General features: G+C 38.3%; 1 protein-coding gene across 1 annotated transcript; it reads right to left on the reverse strand.

The window, feature by feature from the left end:
• Positions 1–4,478: 4,478 nt before the first annotated feature.
• Positions 4,479–20,262, reverse strand: SLC10A2 (solute carrier family 10 member 2; the record flags this gene model as incomplete). The annotated part of the gene is made up of 6 exons (XM_081948169.1): positions 4,479–4,651; positions 5,809–5,966; positions 7,747–7,922; positions 8,796–8,884; positions 15,878–15,996; positions 19,823–20,262. The coding sequence occupies 6 exons, from the start codon at positions 20,260–20,262 to the stop codon at positions 4,479–4,481; spliced, it is 1,155 nt and encodes a 384-aa protein (XP_081804295.1).
• Between the last annotated feature and the right edge of the window lie 304 nt (positions 20,263–20,566).

Raw genomic sequence — 20,566 nt, forward strand, 5'->3', positions numbered from 1 at the left:
TCCCAGCATTATAGTCTTTGATTCAATTACTGTTTGTTCAGGCAGATGCCTCTATCATTTTTCATTCAGATTTATAGAGCGAAAAGATGCTAAAAACCAGTACGCCTACTGGAGTGATGGATTTCTGTATTTGTGACAAAATTCAACGCACAGAGAAAGAGATGGCTTAAGTCCAAGTGTTAAAAGTAAAAAAGAACTATTGATTGTATTTAGGCTCCTACAAACGAATATTTTCAAAAGTCAAAACATGAATCTGCTGGTTTGCTCCTGTGACAGACACATGTAAATAAAAAACACAGCTGGAAAGATTGTTACTTCCACTGATTCTTGAAAATGGTTGCAAGGCTAAAGGCTATTTACAAGATAATCCTGTGGTAGGTTTTCCAACTATGCCTTTAAGAGATGGATGACCTGGAGATCAGACGTTAGCATCTCATAAAGCTTATCTTCCTCCTCTGGAAAAAAAAAAACTAAAAAAATATCTCAATTTCCTTTTCATCAATTTAATGAGAATGATGTATACAAAAAAGCAGACTAATTTTTTATGCAGTGTTGGAAGTTAAAAACACAAGGGGGGCGGGCAGTCAAGCTCTTCTGATTGTGGGTTCCAATGACACAATTCAGGCATATGCTCCATAAATGTAATTGCAACATTTGCCTTTGCAAATCCACAGTTTTTAAATTGCATACCCTGTAAAATTTGTAATTGCTTTACACTAATAGCTTCAGGGTTCTTCTCAGATGTTCCAAATCTGTGTTACAGAGGTTGAAAATGAAAGATAAGACGTTTATATTGAAATCAAAGAGAAATTAGGCCAGTACATCATTTAACGAATAATTTATCCTTACATCTTATCAGATAAGGTGCTTTGCCTTATCAAAGGGTACAGTAGGCATTTATTGCACAACCAGATAAAGAAGTGCTGTTATATTTAACCCGCAAGTTGCACCTGCATCTTGGGAGGTATTCCTGTTCCAGCTTTTCTCATGGAACTCCCTTGACCTATTCCAAGAATTTTCTGAGGAGGCCTTGATATTTGGGAGGATTTCATTACATTATGCTCTAATATGGTATGTTTGGTTTTGAAGTACATGCTGTATAAATCCAACTATTGCGGTGTCTTAATTCAGCAAAATACAACTGAAAAAAATATTGCATAGTGAAAAATGTGAATCTGAAAACCTTTTTATTTTTCCCATCTGTGTTGCATTTATTGTTGTATTTCTAACTACTTCTTTATTTTTCTTACATAGAAAATCAGTCAAAGAGGGAAAAATGGACTAGCTGTACAAAGTCTTTTTGATTGGCAGTGGTATGAGCAGATCTATTTCAATTCATTGAAAGATTTGCATGTGTCTTTCCCCAGTGCTGGGAGATTTGTATTGCCATTGGCTTTTTTTTTTCTTCATGTACCTCTTTTTATGCAATGTGCCTTGCAATACAGAATTTTTATCTCTAATGCACATTTTTATATACAGAAGAATGAAGCATATATTTCTTTTTGAATACGTCTTTGCAAAATATGCACTTCTTTGTAAGAATATTTCAATGGACAATGATGGATACTCAGCCACAATTCACTGCTGCCTGACCAAGCAAAATCAATTTTGCTATATTCCCCACCAAATTTGGTTAATTTATTTCATATTCCTAATCAAAGCTTCTTCATCTTGAAGCTGTTTTGATCCATAGTTCTACTGAAATTTTCATGCATTTATTCATGTGTGCATGTGTGTGTGTGTGTGTGTGTGTGTGTGTGTGTGTGTGGGCGTGTGTATGAATTAATAATTGGATTATATTTTTGTTAAAAAAAAACCTATATTAAAAACCTTGCAAATTAGTATGCAAATTTTTATACCTTAAGCTAGTTTGCACAGAGACAAATGATCTTACTTAGGGTTACTAGATCTGGGTTGCAAAAATACAGAAAACTCTAACCAGGTAACTATCAAGAATAAGAGCATTCCTGGATTTTGCTGCCCTCCAATGATTATCCAGTTTTTGTAACCCAGCACAAGACTTGTTCTCCTGTTCCACTCACTGTGGCTCTAAGTCAGTGGTGAAATTCATTTTTTTCCTCTACTGGTTCTGGGGGCATGGCTTGGTGGGCATGGCAGGGAAAGGATACTGCAAAATCTCCATTCCCTCCCAACTCCAGGGGAAGGATACTGCAAAATATCCATTCTCTCCCCACTCCAGAGGAAGGATACTGCAAAATCTCCATTCCCTCCTCACTCCAGGGGAAGGATACTGCAAAATCCCCATTCCCTCCCAACTCCTGGGGGAAGGATATTGCAAAATCTCATTCCCACCCCACTCTGGGGCCGGCCAGAGGTGGTATTTGCCAGTTCTCTGAACTACTCAAAATTTCTGCTACTGGTTCTACAGAACCTGTCAGATCTGCTGAATTTCACCCCTGCCCTAAGTCTAAGCATTTTTAAGGAGTATGCTCACCAATACTATTTCTACTTTACATGAGAAAATAATGGGATATAACAAATTAAATTATCCTGGAACATGCTATTGAATATTTTTTAAAGCACCAGAATATCACAGCAGGTGAACAACTATTATGAAGGACAAACAGGAAAGGAATGAAGCAAATCTGAACTTGTTTAACTTTCCTTTCTTTTATTAAAAAAGGCATGCTTGCCAAGCTTTTTTCTCAATGGAATTTCTTGTGAACCAAAGAAGCATAAGAAACACATCAACAACAATTGTGTTGTCACATCTTTAATGTCTACATCCAGCCATGGATATGAAACCTAGAACTTAACTCTAACTTTGCCTTTTGGGTGTGATCATAAAAAAATGCCAAGATCTATTTACCCCAGCATGAAATTAGCTTTGGAGGTTGCTACCCTGTTTCCCTGAAAATAAGACCTCCCTGGATAATGAGCCCAATCAGACTTTTGAGCGCATGTGCTAAAATAAGCCCTTCCCCCAAAATAAGCCCTCCCTGAAAATATTGCAACACAGCAGCAGCCATGAGGTGACCATACTCACGTCCTCCTGCACCTCAAAAATACTAAGACTTCCCCAAAAATAACGCCAAGTGCTTATTTTGGCAGTCAAAAGAAAATAAGTCCCTGTCTTATTTTCAGGGAAACACGGTATCTTATATCTAGCAAAAACATGTCACTATCAAGAGGCATTAAATACATTAGGCACCAAGAAAGCAGCAATGTTAAATACATGAACTAGGAAACTCGGATCAATATATGCACTGGGATTTATTTTCAAATATATATACATACTTTTCTGGGCTATATATCCTCTCAGTTGTCTACATACTGTATCAGTTTCGGTGGGTTCAGATAATTTACTTCCAAGTAAATGCTCATACAATTACAGCTTGGCTAACTTTTCAAGGATGTGTCTGTTAATATGTATACCTCAGCTCCTAGTTTCTTATTTTGGCTGCTCTGAGCCATCTAAACAATACAATTTAAGAGGATAAATTCTTCTCAGTGTTGAATACTTATCCAAGAGTGTTTATGAACAGAGCTCCCACATATGAGCCTATGATGCAACATTTATTTTTAAGGTCTAGAATTCACTGGCAATATGTACTTTGTTCTGCCTTTGTCATTGTCTTTTCTTTTCAATTTGCCATGGAGAAAAATATATCAAGAGCTTAGAATCCTGCATTTAAGCAATATTGTCCAGACAGGTCTTTGCAGTACAATACAGAGAGAATAACATTACATTCAGTCACACCATCTAGTGTTAGATTAGCATCTTTTCCTTTTGCCGGCTAGGAAGTGCCACTCAACCACATGTTCCTGGGTTTCGATTCTTGCAATAATGACTGCTGACTTTATTATTTCTTGCATTCCATTCTAGTAAGACATCATTAGAAGTGTCCACCTGCAAGCAATTAGCAGACAGCAAAATGATAACATGATGTTTTTCAATTTCTTCAGCTTAAAGATATATTTATAGTTGTTTGATAGTCTGGTTTCTGAGCAACTTGTATCGGGATTAATATACTTCAGCACAAGACACATCACAAACTTAAAGAAGATTTCTAATGGTTTATTGTCATATACATTTTAACAGTAAATAATTACAGCTATATATGTTGAGTTATATTTTGCAGTCACAAATTGCAAAATGTACATTGCACGATGTCGTCATGTGACGTATTGTGACTTTCCCCACCCCTTCGCTAAACGAGTTGGACGTGGCCAGTGTGTGGCGCAGTTTGACGCCCCCGGTATATATTCTCTCTCTCTTGTCTTTTCTTTTAAAATTGATAGCTAAAGAAGGATCCCAGGTCTCCATCAGTTGGGCTTTGCTTTCCTTCTATTTCCTCAAGAAGAGAGAAGCAAGAGGAAAGATCAAAGGATACAATTGTAAATGAATAATTTAAAGGGAAGGATACCTGTACAAAAATATACTCCAAAGATTTGAAAATATTTCTCTTTAAGGAGTAGAATTTTTAAAAGCAACAGTTCAAGAAAATCCATACTTCTTATACTTTTCCATTTGCTATCACTGTCGGGTGGTTTTTTTCTTTTCCTTCTTCCATCTTAAATCCTCCATTTGTTGTTGCATAAGTTGACACTGACTCAGATTCAGCTTCGTTTCCTTTCTCTATCAAAACACTCCTTCGATCAGCAAAATGCCTTTTGTAGATCTGGTAAACTAAAGGACAATGGCCTGATATGTTAGGAACTGAAGTAACAACGTCACATTTGCTTTGGAATTTTGACAATATTCAATAGTTACATAAAAACACACTTAACCTCTGAATATAGATCTGCACTCTTGATTACTACCGTATTTTTCGGAGTATAAGACGCACCAAGATTTTGAAGAGGCAAATTAAAAAAATTTTTTTTTGCACTCTGCAGACCTCCCAAAAATGGTCTGTTTTTTGCAAAAACGGGCCCATTTTTGTCAAAAAAAAAAAAAGAGAGGGCATGCATAGCTTTTAGGAGGCTTGCAGAGTGCTCCTAGGGGCTGGAAGGGCAAAAAATGAGCAAAAAATGGCCTGTTTTTCGGAAAAACAGCCCCAGTTTTTGTCAAAAAAGGGCATGCATAGCCTTTAGGAGGCTTATAGAGTGCTCCTGGGGGCTGGGCGAGGGGCAAAAATGAGCAAAACATGGCCCATTTTTTGCTCATTTCTGCTCTCTCCAGGCTCCAGGAGCACTCTGGAAGCCTCCTAAAGGCTATGCATGGCCATTTTTGCAAAGAGGATGGGGTTTTGGGAGGCCAAAAATGCTGTATTCAGTATATAAGGCGCAGCCAGATTTTCACCCTCTTTTTTTGAGGGAAAAAGGTGCGTCTTATACTCTGAAAAATCTGGTACATACTCTGAACTCCACATTTTGAACATTGTTTCTCAACCTTAACAACTTTAAGAGATGTGGACTTCAACTCCCAGAACTCTCCAGCCAGTATGCTAGTTGAGCAGTTCTGAAAGTTGAAGCCCATGCATTTTAATTTTACTGAGGTTGACAAACATTGATTTACAACATAACATGGAGGGTGGTTGCAGCTCATGGTTTCATTTAGTTTCTCGCAAATGGAAATTTTGTGACTGACCACACTCCTCAAGGGAACAATTAGAGCATTTTTCAGATTGATTTCTACTTTTGTGGTTAATATTGACCAAGCCAGATAATTTATGTAGTTATGTTCACCATTATCTTAATAGTTGTGTAATTTTGTTTTTGTTTGAGAGATAATTGCAGAAAATAGAATCATCTGTGCTACATGAATAAATACTAAAGCCTCTGAAATGACTTCTAGAGTTTAGAAACAAAAGATTCAAATGGGTCATGGGCAAGGTAGCTTACCTCCCAGAATTATTGCTGCAAAAGCAATCTGGAAAATGGAATAGATGAGCGGAAAAGTAAACATTAGTGCCAGTTGTTCCTGACTGAAGGAGAGCTGCACAATGGTTGTACACAACTGAGAGTTCTGCATTCCTGTTTCTAGAGCAACCGTACGGCATCTAAAAGAAGTAACAAAGGGTGAAAAAAGAAATAATCACCAGATTGCTTAAGAAAGAGCCTAAGTAGGAATTGGTCTGTTTGGGAATAATGACCAACTCCTGAGTAGTTTCCCTTCTGCAATCAGTTCTGATAAGTCAGTTCTGTTTGGTTGAAGGCCAGACGCTTCCAGGGGCAAAGCTTCTGGAAGAGAGCAGCCAAAGGCTGGAACAATTTCCATGACAGCTTGATTTCTATTACAAAACAAAGCCTTGCTCATTCCCAAAGACATAAATCCTTGTTATCAGATCTTTTATCAGGATCTGATAATATCTTGCTTACAAAATCTCTGAACTAGCTACTAGCCTTGAACTTCATTGACTAAAAGTCTGGCCTGGAGCATAATTATTTTATTGTGCTTGAGCTTGAACTGATGATCCATTCTGCCCTATTGTCTGATTCCTGGGCAGGGACGTGCGGTCAGGAGAGGCAGGGGAGGCAGAGCCTCACCTCTCTTCGTGAAATAATAGTATATAATATTATATACTATATATATATATAATATTATAATATAGTCATACCAGGGGTTGTAACACAAATATATAATATTATAATATTATATACATCCGTCCGGCCGCGCCCGGGACCTGCGGAGGCAGAAATGTTGTTGGCGCTCCCAGATGACGAAGGCACGAAAGCAACTGGGGAACGACGAGAACCTTCCTGCCTCTGCTGGATCTCGCGCGCTCCTCACGACTGCAATATGCAGTCGCGAGGAGCGCGCAAAGTCCAGCAGAGGCAGGAAGGTTCTCGTCGTTCCCCAGTCGCTTTTGAGGACTGCGGAGCGCGAGCCGGCGGAGCACGCTCAGGAAGGCAGGGAATGGGATCACGTGTGCTGGAGGCTGAGGCAGCCTGAGCCTCCAGCACACGTGGTCCCATTCCCTGCCTTCCTGATGACGTCACCAGCCTCACCAGCCATAAACCTCACCGCACGTCACTGTTCCTGGGTAAGGATATAGTGAATGTATACGTATGTAATGCATGTCTGTCTGTACTTGCACAAAGTCTACTTTGGATTTCAGGCCAACTCACTGCCGGTATGTAGCCCCTAATTGCTTTCCCCAAAAGAATACAAGTCTCAACAAGGAACTAGCACTGATGGTATTACTTAGTTTGGGTAATGAAACATCTGCAAGAAAACAGCCAAGACTTGGATCCTTCATTTCAAACCTGAGCTACAAATATTCTCCTTTATTGATACTAGGAAAGAGTATGAGATGTTGTGATGGTGTTCCTTCTCTAGGCAGATCTAAGGCTACATCATGAAAATGTTTATGCATTTCTTGAACTACACAAGGATTAATGATAAATTGTACATAGAGGGAAGTAGATTAGCTCCCACTTCTCTTTCTTACTAAGAACTACGAATTTATGATGCATCAAAAGTTTCAGTATAAGCTCATTTAAATTGCTTTTGGATCTGAGATGAGGTCGGAGAAGACTGAACAATTGAATGTTGTGAATCAAGTAGAGTTGTTATGATGTTTTTTGTAAAGGAAGGATGGTTTTTTTTTTCAAACCAGAAAGATTTCCACAACATTATTTTATAGTTTGGGAATATCAGTTTTATAAAAAAGGGAAGTAGAAAATGACTAGGGGCTGTAAACAGAATAAGTAAAGGCAGCCTATAACTCTATGGTTAATCAATTTCAAATTTTAAATATTTTTTTTTAAAAAAGGGAGACAACATGGTTTATGGTACCATAGGTAGGATTATAATATTAGTTGTGGAACAAATCTTACCTGTGCCAAGACTGGCCAGCTATGCGAGCCAAGAAAAAGCCTAGAGAATAACCAGCAGCTGGGAAGATAGTCCCTATAATCCAGAGTTCAGGAGTAATTATCCAGGAACTTTGGTATAATATTCCTCCAACCACGGCTATGATCACTATGAGAATGCCACCAGTTACGGAACCAATCTGAGGGAAAGAGAGACAATGCATATTAAACATATCACCATTGTAGTCTTGAAATCTTTACCCTATGCCAAGGGTTGGCAACCTTAAACACTCAAAGAGCCACAAAGGTCTTAACCAGAAGCCCCCCATTCAATTCTGGAGCCAACCGGAAGTCTGTTTCCCCCACCATAGAGTCTCCTCCTAGTGTGGCATCCTTTTTCCTCTATCTGTCCTAACTAAAAGCCCTATCAATTGTGGAGCCGACTGGCATCAGGGAGCCGCAGCAGAGGGATGAAAGACCCACATGTGGCTCTAGAGCCATGGGTTGCTGACCCCTGCTCTATACAGTGGAATCAGCACCAATACTACTATGGGTTAAACTCAAGCTGCCCAAGGATGCCAATATTATTAACAATAATTTTTTAATGTATTAAAATTAAGAATATATTTTCTGTAACATAGTGATATTTTCTGTCCCATATATCAGAATGACTTGGATTGTCTCTAGGTAAAAAAGGAAGTGCGTAAATTTTCAGTGCCTACTTTTGGGTTTGATATTATCTCTGATAGTCCTTAAGGGGAATGAGTGACAAACAAATCTTTTAAATAATTAGGTTGACATATTTTGTTTATTTCTATGTAATTCCAATTTAGTTACGGAAGCAAAAGTGATGGTTCCAGTATGTTTGTGTTTGAATGTATTTATTTGTTAGATTTATAAGACCATCAACTTGCTGCAGCTGCTATAGGCAACCAACAACACATAAAAAACATAGACACAACAGACAAAACAAGAAAAAAAACACCATATACATAATACATTCAGATCCCAATCAGCCCCCAATTATATCTTGAGTGTTCTCTGAATAAGTATTCATAATTGTTCAGCCTTACCTTAAGAATAATTTTAGCTAGCTTGGGCCATTGATGCTTAAAAAATATCCCAATGGAAACAGGAATGACAAGTGCAACCAATGAAATGCCTGCAAAAAACAACAACAGGTTAAATTGGGGAGAAGGCACCTAGTTCAGGCGTCGGCAAACGTAAACACTTAAAGAGTCATTTGGACCCATTTCCCACAGAAAAGAAAACACCGGGATCCACAAGGGTCCTAACCGGAAGCCACCTGTTCAATTCTGGAGCTTACCGGAAGTTCAGTTCCCCCACCATAGAGTCTCCTCCTAGTGTGGCATAGTGCTTCCTCTACCTGTTATAACCGAAAGCCCTATCAATTGTGGAGACAACTGGAAAACCCTCCCCTTGCCATAGAGTCTTCTCCTGGTGCACTGTGCTTTCCTCCCCCCCACCCTCCGGAAAATTGTGATGCCGACCGGTGACGGAGCCACAGCAGAGGGAGGAAAATATCACATGTGGCTCCAGAGCCGCAGTTTGCTGACCCCTGACCTAGTTGAAAGAAATGGACTCTCTTTAAAAAAGAAGAGGATGAAAAAAAATCTCTCAAAGCTCTTATCCACTAATCAAAATCAGCGTTATGTATGCCATGTTATACAAGTCAGTTTACTTAACTAAATAGAAATTAATTATATAAATTAGTAAGTTATTTCTAAGTGTTTCTGCAAATCAAGACTCATAGCAGTAAAATGCATATCCAAATAATAAAAAAAAGATAAGTTTTTCAGAGGCACCACAGGCCAGTCCTTTGCTGTTTTCAGGGCGGCCCCGTGGCCCAGATCTAAGCATTCCGTGGCCCAGATCTGGCTCTTGGGCTTTGAGTTCGACACTTCTGCTTTAGTACAAAACAGTAAATCTTCTAGTACCATGATGGCGAACCTATGGCATGCATGCCACAGGTGGCACACAGAGCCATATCTGTCAGCACATGAGCTGTCAGCTCCAGTGCCAGTTTCCGAACTTCCGGTTGGCCAGTTGGGCCTGTTTTTCATCCTCCCCAGGTTCCGGAGGCTTTCCAGAGGAAATACCAAGCCCAGCTTGGAAGTGAGCAGTGCGGTGCGTGGGGGGGGGCATGGGGAGGGTTGTGCACCACATGCGTATATGGGGGCACTCTTTGCATTATGTGTGGTAGCATACATATTTGTTATCTGGCGTGCACACTCGCATTTTTGGCACCCAACAACAAAATGGTTAGCCATCACTGTTCTAGTACAACAGGAAGCCAGACTATGTCACTCTATATTTTTGGCAAATTATCTTTACAATTTGACTTCTTGGATAATGTAATTATATCGTCGGTCAAAGGCAATGTACTCCATGCTCTAATTAGGTGCTTTTGACCAAGTTATTACATATCAGAATTCAATAATAGCTGACATTGCAGAAAGAGAATTCCATCCTTCTAAGTAATTAAGCCTAAAATCCTCCAAGAGGTATCAAATACACAGATCTCAAGAAGATAGATGAAAGAAAGTTTCCAGTGGGCAAAATTTGCCATTCATTACCCCCCAAAATGAAATATAGACCTTGAAGTGCAAACATCATCTGTAAAGTAAAGCTGTCTCCTCTGACAATTGGGTCAAAAACAAAGATATTGTTCTCCAAGTAAGTTTCCAAAACCAACCATTGACTTCCAAAAAATACATTTTAAGTATGCCAGATATGGTGTACACTACCTGCGGTTTCATTTTTAAGGTAATGATTTTTCCTTAAATGCTCATCATCTGATAGATATATTTTCAGTCCAAGGTACTCAGTCCAATATAACAATTATTATAATATTATTTGATGGTCCCTATGGGCACCATCAAAGGTTTCCAGAAAAAAGATGATTTTGACAATTTAGTAATCTCCAAAGGCATCTATTCTTTAATTTTTGCATGGAAGAATCAGGTTTATCAATAACTACCATACATTGTTTGTAATAGGATTACTAGATATTCCTTACTTGCATTAATCAAACCATGTTAATTAGAGAAGGCAAGCCTGCTGTATATCCTTTTCCAGGACAAGAATGCCCAATTTTCACCTAAAAGTAAGATAATTCTAATTCAATATTTTCTTATACCCACTCAAGGTTTAAACTCTCAACACAATTGTCTTTTTAAAATAAACTTTGGATTGCCTGGAACAGGCAATCCAAAGTTTTTGGATTTTTTTCCTCCCAATAAAATGCACATATTTATCCTACTTGTATGTGTTTATGAAAGTATATGTCTACCAGGAGTCATACTACAGAAAACTTCCAGAGCTTAGAACAATAGAAGACAAAGAAATAAATATGTTATTAATGACTGATTAAAATAAACCATCATAAAAAAGAGATGAGAATCTGTTTGCTTTGGTGTTTAAAGTACCAAGCTAAGAACTGGGAGGCTGTGAATTGTAATCCCACTTTAGGTACAATGCCAGCTGGGTGACTTTAGACTAGTCATTTTCTTTCAGCCTAGAAAGGAGACATTGGCAATCCACTTCTCCAGATCTTGCCAAGAAAACTGCGGGGACATGAATGTTTTCCTTCCTTGCTTAAAGCTTCTTTCATAACAGTATATCCCTGTATACAACAGTAATGGGCCTTATTCAGAATGATAATGAGGCTGCTTACCAGGAGGAGGTAGAAGGTTTGGTGAACTGGTGTAGTAAAAAATAGCCTGGTTTTAAATATAGGTAAAACAAAGAAGATCATTATCAATTTCAGAAAAGGCAGGCACAGCCATACACCTCTGTGAATTAATGATTCAACAGTGTAGGTGGTTGGTATTATCATGTTTCTGGGTGTGCAGCTTAATAAGCAGGTTAACTTGGTCACTCAACAGTGAGATACTAGTGAAGTGGGCCACAGCGGCGCCTATATTTTCTGCATCATATGAGAAGAGCCCATCTTCCTTCCCCTGTCCTTCTCACTATTAATTATGGAATGCTATTGACTGAAAGTGCTGTTAATATTGGAGGGGATGAATTAAACTGATATAGATTATTGCAATTCTATATAAATTTTGGTAAAAGCTGTGGCTGCAAATAATTGTATTGAGACAAAAACCTAACACCTTTTAGACGTCCATCAGTTTGGAAAAAACAGAAGGATAGAAAAAACAATAACTGGTAACAAGTCAATTGAACTCAAGTATTATAGTGATGAGTATCCCTGTTGGAAGACCTGAAGAGTCAGGTTGGGGATGTATCAATCAGAGTGAGAAATTCAATCTACATGGTTGCTAAGAGTCAATACCAACCTGAGAGCACATAATCAATCAACCAACCAATCAACCAACAACCAACCAACCAACCAACCAACCACCAACCAATCAACCAATCAACCAACTAACCAACCATTTCATTCCTTGATCCTTTGGCTTTCCCGTGGTTTGATTGGAAAAGGGAAAAGAGTTTGAGCTTAAAATGACTATTTTGAATGTCCTCAGCGTGAAACAAAATACTCTACAATTTGTCCTGGATTTGTATTCCATGCTTGTGAGAAAACAATTTCTTTTATTTCATGTTCTGCGGAAGGTGTTTATTTCTATTCCTCCAAGTTCTGGGGAATTAGAATGTATTAGTCAATACGATAGCAAGCATAAATTCCAGTTCTTCAGCCATTAGCTACAGCTAGTTGAGGAGAGGAAATGGATGGAATTGAGGATTGGCAGCTATAAGCACACGTTTAGAGTCTGAGAAGAACCATTTTGAACTGCTACTTTGGGGAGAGAGACACAAGTTGACTGCTGCTTGCTTAATGCCTAAATAGTACTGTTTTTATTCATCATTATTGAAAGTTTATGGGTTGTAAAATAATGCTGTTATATTTGTTTTATTCTTTCTTAGGCAGGTTCTAAGCTAAAAAGAGAATACTGTGCACATCCATCACAAATAGATTTACTATTCTGTTGAGCTTTCAGAGGACCAAATGCGAAATTATTTTGCTTTCTTTGTTTATTGAGACAAACCTATCTTAATAAATAGAAAAAAAAATTGAACAGTGAAAGTGCATTAGAGGTGTTTTATGGTAGTAGCCATGCAAGTGTATTTTTCTTATGTCATTCATCAAGTACTACGTTGAAATGAATCTATTGTTCTGTGTATGCACAGAACCTTCTGCGCATGTGCAGAGCATCCATGATGATGTCTGGGTGGGTGGGCGGAGCCTCATGCCGCCACCACTACTGGTTTGCCCAAACTGGGGCGAACCGGCAGAATACGACCTCCGATGGAGATCAGAGGTGGGTTCCTACTGGTTCAGACTGGTTCGGCTTAGTAGGTAGTAACTCAGCCGGACGGACACATGCCTGAACCGGTTCTATCAGCGGCACCTACAATGCCGCCATCTTGTTTTTTGATTTTATGCACGTGTGCATAGTGCATACCAAGCACATGTGTGTGTGAATCGCACATGTGCCCAAAGCACATCCCTGAGCGAACTGGCAGTAAAAGAAGCATACAGCTCCACTCTTGATGGAGATATTTTAAATATTGTCATTTAAAAATGGAGATTGAATGTAGGTAGCACTTAATGTGGACTACTTATATGGATGTAGTTCAAAATGAAGTAATAATGGACTTGTTTCAAGTTCCCATTGCTCGCTTGGGGGAATTATTCAAAACTATTTGGGATTTTGTACCATCAAAACATAATACACTTGAATCCTCTAGTGAGTTGTTTTATTCCAAGCTTATGTCTTTAAAATACATTCTTTTAAAAAGGCTTCTAATTTTCTCATTGTTTCTTCTTTAACTCATTTCCATCACTTTATCTCAATAGTTTTCTTAGTTTCTAGCTTTTTAGTTCATTAACCATTTTCATCCTCCTTTGTTCTACCTTTTTCTTGGCCAGTCTTAACAGTCCTCTCCCACAAAGCCATTCTATATACATTCTTATCTGTCAGATTTTATTTGAACTTCTTTGTTTTTAGCCTTTTCAATTTATTTCCCCTTTTCTTGGCTTTTATTAGGATTGCACATTGACTCCCAAAATTAGTTTGTGCCCACATTAGTGTTTTAGAAACAGCACTTAATTAAATTTAAACAGTATCAGAGGCTGTTTGATTTGGGTTGTGGATTGAATCCAAAGTGAGATTTGAGAAATGAAGTTTCATGTCTCCTGTGGACAAACATAGAAAATTCACAAATGCTGTGGTTTTTATGTTTGGCAGGAGGCATAAATCCTGGCCAATTTCCAGACAATAGGAATATAGATTTTAAAACTAAGTTGTGATTTAACCTTGTAATTGAGCTTATTTTGCCATTTGGTTAGAATTAGGTGACAACTGCAGACAAAAAGATAAAACTCAAACCATCTCCAAAGCTAGAGTGAATGAAGACTATGCCAGTCAGTCAGAAATGTTATACTATATGCAGAGTTCAATATTGCTTATTTGAGTTTTCAAGAATCTCTGTTAACTGGTTCGCGCCAACGATCAGGTGGGCCTGCTCGCCCACCCTTGTGCTTTACCTACCTATATCCTCTCAGCTGATTAGTGCAGCAGAGTGGATTCCCATGCCTCAGCTGTGTTGCTTCCCAAGAAGTAATGTGGAAGGTAAGTTTTGGTAAAACTGTGCACAGCGAAACACGTGATCACTGAATTGGTTGTTAAATCAGCAGGAACCCGCCACTGTATGTATATACATATGTATGCATGTCAAAGGTGAGTTTCAAATCCCGGTGCTACCGTTTCTCTTGTGCTCCTGTGACACTTCTGTGCATGTGCAGAAGCATCTGGGCAGGTGGGCGGAGCCTTCTGCCGCCACCACTACCAGTCCGGCCAGTCCGGCCTGCACTGGGAGCAACCCACCTCTGATGTATGTATGTATGTATGTATGTATGTATGTATGTATGTATGTATGTATCATCATTCATCATTTTAGCCATTGTCTATCTGCTGTAGGAGGAAGGTCTCTTCCGCATGATTCCAACCTATACAGTTGTGAGCTTTGTGTGTCCGCGATATTTGCTGATGTCGTCAATCTATTTTGTTTTAGGTCTCTTTTGTGGACACTTTTTATCAAGTGGGATCCATGACTGCCTTGGTCCATCTGCCATCAGTTGCTATGTGACCAGCCTTTTTCCATTTCATTTTTTATATGTGAAGATATTACTAAACAAAAAGGTTTTTAGATGATCTGAGGATCTTGACGTTTCAGTCATTACTACGTGTGTGCATGCATGGGGGAGCACCAGAAACCAGAAGAGCAGCTCCCCAGCGTGCACACGGGGGAGCGCTGGAAACCGGGAGAGCAGCTCCCTGGTGTGCATGTGCGCACTAGAAAGTTGAGCTTCCAGTTTTTGATGTTCAATTCCAATTTCGCCAGAAATTGGAAGTTCAGCTTCCCAGGGCGCACATGCGTGCCAGGGAGCTGCTTTTCTGATTTCTGGCACTTCTGCCTGCACGAAAAACCAGCTGGCCTGGATGAATAACGAGTGATGGCTGGTTAGCTCTGTGGCTCTGTGTACCACTTCTGGCATGTGTAGGTTCACCATCACAGGTATAGGTCCATATTCTCTGCAAACCCATGGATCATAGCATGCCAAGCCTCCTTGCCTTCCCTTGTCTCCCAGAATTTGCCCAAACTCATGCTCATGCTCATGCTCATTGAATTGATGACACTGTCTAACCATCTCATTCTCTGCTGTCCCCTTCTCCTTCTGTCTTCAGCCTTTCCCAACATCCATATTTTTAATATGCCTTAATTTTGTGATGTTAATCCTTGTCAACAATTGTAAGTATAATTACAATATCATAGATTTTCACTGACAAGGAGGCATGAGCAATATTGGTCGTTTCAATTCCCAACCGAGCTTATATGTCACTGTTGAAAATGCATCATATGTCTCTCTGGCAACCAAGTGTTTACTGTGGGGAGTTAGTCTCAGCTTTATGCCATTCCTGATTCTGTCAGTTGCGTTAAAAGATGCCAAGCATCTGTTTTGAGAGAAGTCCTAAAGCTTCAGACTAATTAACCCCCAAGTATCAAACCATGGAGGTTATGAGTGATTTCCCATTGCAGACTTTAGCTGTAAACAATGGATCTTGGAATGATTGTGGGAGAAAAAGAGGCACATTTAGCTTACCGATGCTGTCATAGGGGATGTAAATGGAGTCGAAATCTGTCCAGATCCTGGTGTAGACAAAGATACAAAGGGGCATCAATCCCATGGCCAGCAGGGTTGAGCATGTTGTCATACTGATGCTGAAAAAGAACCAGTTGTTGTTACTGTTGTTATCATGTTAGCTTCTAATATTTTATGGATGCTAAATTGTGGTTTCTCACAAACAGGTAGTACTTGACTTACTACTAGTCACTTAGCAATGGTTCAAAGTTATGACCTACTTGAAACAGGGGAGTAATAATCTGGCTCCGAAGTCCCGACAGTTAGCCGTGCCCTTCCTGCCAATTCAGATGACCACACTTTGGAAGCTGGGCAACACATTACAGCCATTTGAAGCATCTCATAGTCACTGATCATGTTTTATGATGCTTTGCTGAAAAGTGGCACTTAATGAACAATAGGTTGGCTTAACAGCCATGGAAATTGCTTAACAACTGTGGCAACTGCGATGCTCATAGGGGATGCAAATGTAGCATTTACTTAATGACTGCTGAAAAAAAATGTAAAATTTAGTAGTTTTACAATCTTTATAACTTATAACCATAATGGGCAGGCTCCACTACAACCATAACTCGAGGACTACCTGTAAAGGTATAATGCCTATAAATAGCAATTTTATAAAGTAACAGGCATATCATATGGAAATCTTCAAGTGATTTTTTCCTGTGATGTTCAGTTGGCCCCTGCTGGATTTTAGAAAGCATTTGAAGCATTTGCCTGTTGCACTAGGTATGGGAACCAGGATGAAGGAGGATATCAGGAGATTTTTATAAATGTGGGTCAGCTATTATTATTTATTGCTGACTGTTGTATTTGATTATGGTTGTTTGCTGTTGAAGTCACCCAGAATCACATTATTTAAACTGGTGGCTATGTAAACTCTTTGAATAAATAAATAAGAAATTGTTATCATGCATTCACTCTGCCTTTTTAAGAGAATTTTAGGAAGAGGTATCCCGATGTCATCTAATATGTAATGTTTCAGTATTTTTCCAGTTTTGCTTCTGTTTTTAAGGAGAGAGAGAGAGAGAGAGAGAGAGAGAGGGAGGGAGGGAGGGAGAGAGAATGCACAAAGACAATGTCAAAAATATTTTAAGTAGTAGGGTTAGGAATTGATAGTCTGGAAGGATTCTTAAATATAGGAACTTAAATATAGAAACAGAGACTCCAAGGATAATGAAAATGGAAATAAATTAAAAATTGAGAAATCATGAGCTGAAGAATAGAGTAGAGTAGAGTAGAGTAGAGTAGAGTAGAGTAGAGTAGAGTAGAATAAAATAGAATAGAACAGAATAGAATAGAATTATTTATTGGCCAAGTGTGATTGGACACACAAGGAATTTGTCTTCGGTGCATAAGCTCTAAGTGTACATAAAATATATAAGTGATAAATCAATATTATAGTCATAAATACTTTCATCATGAATCATAAGATACAACGCTTAATGATAGTCATGGGATACTAAATAAGCAATCAACATAAATCATACTAGGAACTAATAAACATATAAATCATAAAGATACAACAAAGTTATAGTCATAAATAGAAAAGAAAATACGTAATAGGAAGGATGAGAAGAATAATAGTAATACAGTCTTAGTAAATACTTTGACAGTGTTGTGGGAATTAGTTGTTTAGCAGAGTGATGGGGGAAAAACCTCTCCTTGTGTCTAGTTGTTCTGGTGTGCAATGCCCTATAATGTCATTTTGAGGGTAGAGGTTTGAAACAATTTATGTCCAGGATGTGAGGGGTCCGAAGCTTAAAGATTACCTATTTATTGGAAAATAATGGAAATTATGTCTGAATTTATACACCTAAGATACTATTGACAAGTTGAATTTGCATATGAATAAGTCTTGCTGAATCCTACTTATTTTCATAGTAATATAAGAAAGTTCATTTTGATCATTGAAGTATAATATCATAATAACTATTTATAATATTAATGGAGAAGAGGAACTAACAATAAACACCTTCTTTTATTCTTTGATTTGTTCCATTAGGGATCACAAAATTTAGACAGAGAATCTGTATCTGGTCTGATTCAGTTAAACAGTTAAGCCAGGCATTTGTTATTATGGGAAATAGTACTTATTTAATGTATATAACCTTTGGCTCAGTCTTAAACTTAAATCCCAGTGAGTACAATAGGCTTTATAGCTAAATAAACATAGACAGGATTTCATTGAAGGCAGCAACTCTATTTGTGTGGGTATCAGTTTAACTTAGCTAATTAGTACAGGAAAACTGTAGTAAGAGCATCTAGACATAATCCCAATTGCTTCTAACAAAAACAAAGTGGGACATGATTAATGTAAATTATTGTTAGCATTTATGGATGATAACCTTTTTAAAATCCAAAAATGTTTAAATTTGAAAATAATACCTATTAGCACTAGCACGGATGATGTTACATAGTTTGGGTAATGAATCGTGTGCAAGAAAACCACCAAGTTCAGAGACCATCAAGGATCCCTCTCACGATATTTATTCTCAGTTCATTTTGGAACATAATATTGTTGTCAATGGCAACATGGGTAGTGCAAAATTTCTATCATTTAATGCAGAGAATACAACTCTTGTGCACGTGCTAGAATATCCCATTCACCAGTCTGTTCTTGCAGGCATTTTCCATATACCAATCCATATGCACCTCCATATAGAACCTTAAAGACATGCAGTCTGATAAATATTGCAGGTCACCTGTGAATGGTTGAATGGAATGAATATATATATTTCTGAACTGGCTCTTCTGAGCCCAGTTTTCAAAAGCAATTTAATTGTTTGGCACTGGTGACAACTTCCAAACCAGATGTTACGTTCTGCCAAGTTTTACTTGTGCTAGTACAGATTTTGGGTTGGTTTAAGATTCTGAATATATCTACCCTTGTGCTGGATCAGATCACACACATATATTGGTAGCAGTAAGCAGGATCTGACTTTGGACTGCATTCCTTTTATCTGTGTAATAAGATTAATTCTGTTGCTTTTCACATTCTAGCTAGCTATCTTAATGACTAAAAGAAAAATAAAGCAGGAAAAAAGCCACAACCCAAGATGAGTCATGCTCCAAGTTCAGGAAAGTACCTGCCAACTTTTCAAAACCTTTGATCAAAATATACAAAAAAAATAGAACTGAAATATATAAATGTGCTTCTAATCTTTTCCCTCTCCTGATCTTCTTTCTCCTCTTTGTTCTAGTGGTGTTTTTGTTTTGTTTTGTTTTATTCTTCCCATATTTAACGGTGCCTAACACTTTCAAACATCCCCAAAAGGGTTCTTCCTTCTCTGAATTTTGGAATTCTTCTACCCTTCACTTTCCATTCACCTTTTTTGCCATCTCTGCTCTTATGCTGATCATTGATCAGCAAACCTGGCTTGAAAAGTTCTCTTTTATTCTTCCAACTTTGTAATGCTCACACTTTCACTTTAATTTAATTCATTGCTCTGTATTTTGTACTGAGGACAGAGAAATTCGTTTTCTCCAGTTGGAATTCACTGTATTTCTGCTATTCCCAATGAAAGCACTTGAACACTTGGATTTGGTGTCCTCTCTCTCTTTCTCTCTCTGTCAATATACCTATTTATTTTGAAGAGATTGATGGTAGCAGATTGAATATTGCAGGTCAAGATGCACTTCTGCCGAGATATAAAGTGGGCATATCTGCAAATACAGTTGTGTTCAAGCCATTCTGTTGGGAGTGTTTTCTAATAAGGTGGAAGATGCAGAGCAATATTTTTCAGTACAATATTTCATCAAGAGATACACTGCATTATGTTGGTTAAATTATAACTTCTATTGATTTCAGTGGGTTCTCTCACAAATAAACATGCACAAAGTAGCAGTTTTAAGTTCATTAAAAAAAAACAAATTTAAACTCTAAGAAAAGCAAATCACTCTTACCTTAGGTCCATGTCACCATCCACCCAGTAAGCTAAAATGTTAGAAGCTGTTCCACCAGGACAACATCCCATGATGATCACTGCAACAGCTTGAATTGGAAGCACATCGAAAGCAAATGCCAGTGTAAAACCCACGAGAGGCATGATTCCAAACTGGCATAGGACACCCACGATGATACCCCAAGGCCTTTTTATGTGTCCTAAAAATTTATTCAGTTCCACATTGCAGCCCATGGAGAACATCACCAGTGCCAGCATGATAGTTAGGACAGTACTTAAGGTTACACTCAAAATTTTGTTGAAATCATCTGTCGGCTTTAAGCAGGATGTCCCTTTGCAGATGGTGGCATTTTCAGAGCAGTGCGAAAAATTCCAAGTTGATTGTGTTGTTGGAAATGCAGAGGTTAAAATACCAGATTCCCTTAAATGGTGGTCCTGCATTTTGAAGGGAAAGAAGTGCTTGTCCGGGCTCTCGCGCACTATATTGAAACTAGTCTTCTTCAGTATCTCATTATAAACGACTAGGGGCAATAAAGAAGATGATAATGCTGGAATTTGGCAGTTGCTAAGGTTTAGAGCTGAGTCATAACATTTCCCTAGCACCAATACATTTGTTCATTGTGAATCAATCATTTATTTTCAGAATAGGCAAGGTTTCACACCAAATTAATATTTAAACGCAATGGGTAACAAGCAAAAAATAACTAATGATGAGCATCTCTCTTTAATAATTTATCTCTTTGCC

The sequence above is a fragment of the Natrix helvetica genome, assembly GCF_964273705.1.
Source record: "Natrix helvetica genome assembly, chromosome: 3".
In the NCBI taxonomy this organism is placed as follows: Eukaryota; Metazoa; Chordata; class Lepidosauria; order Squamata; family Natricidae; genus Natrix; species Natrix helvetica.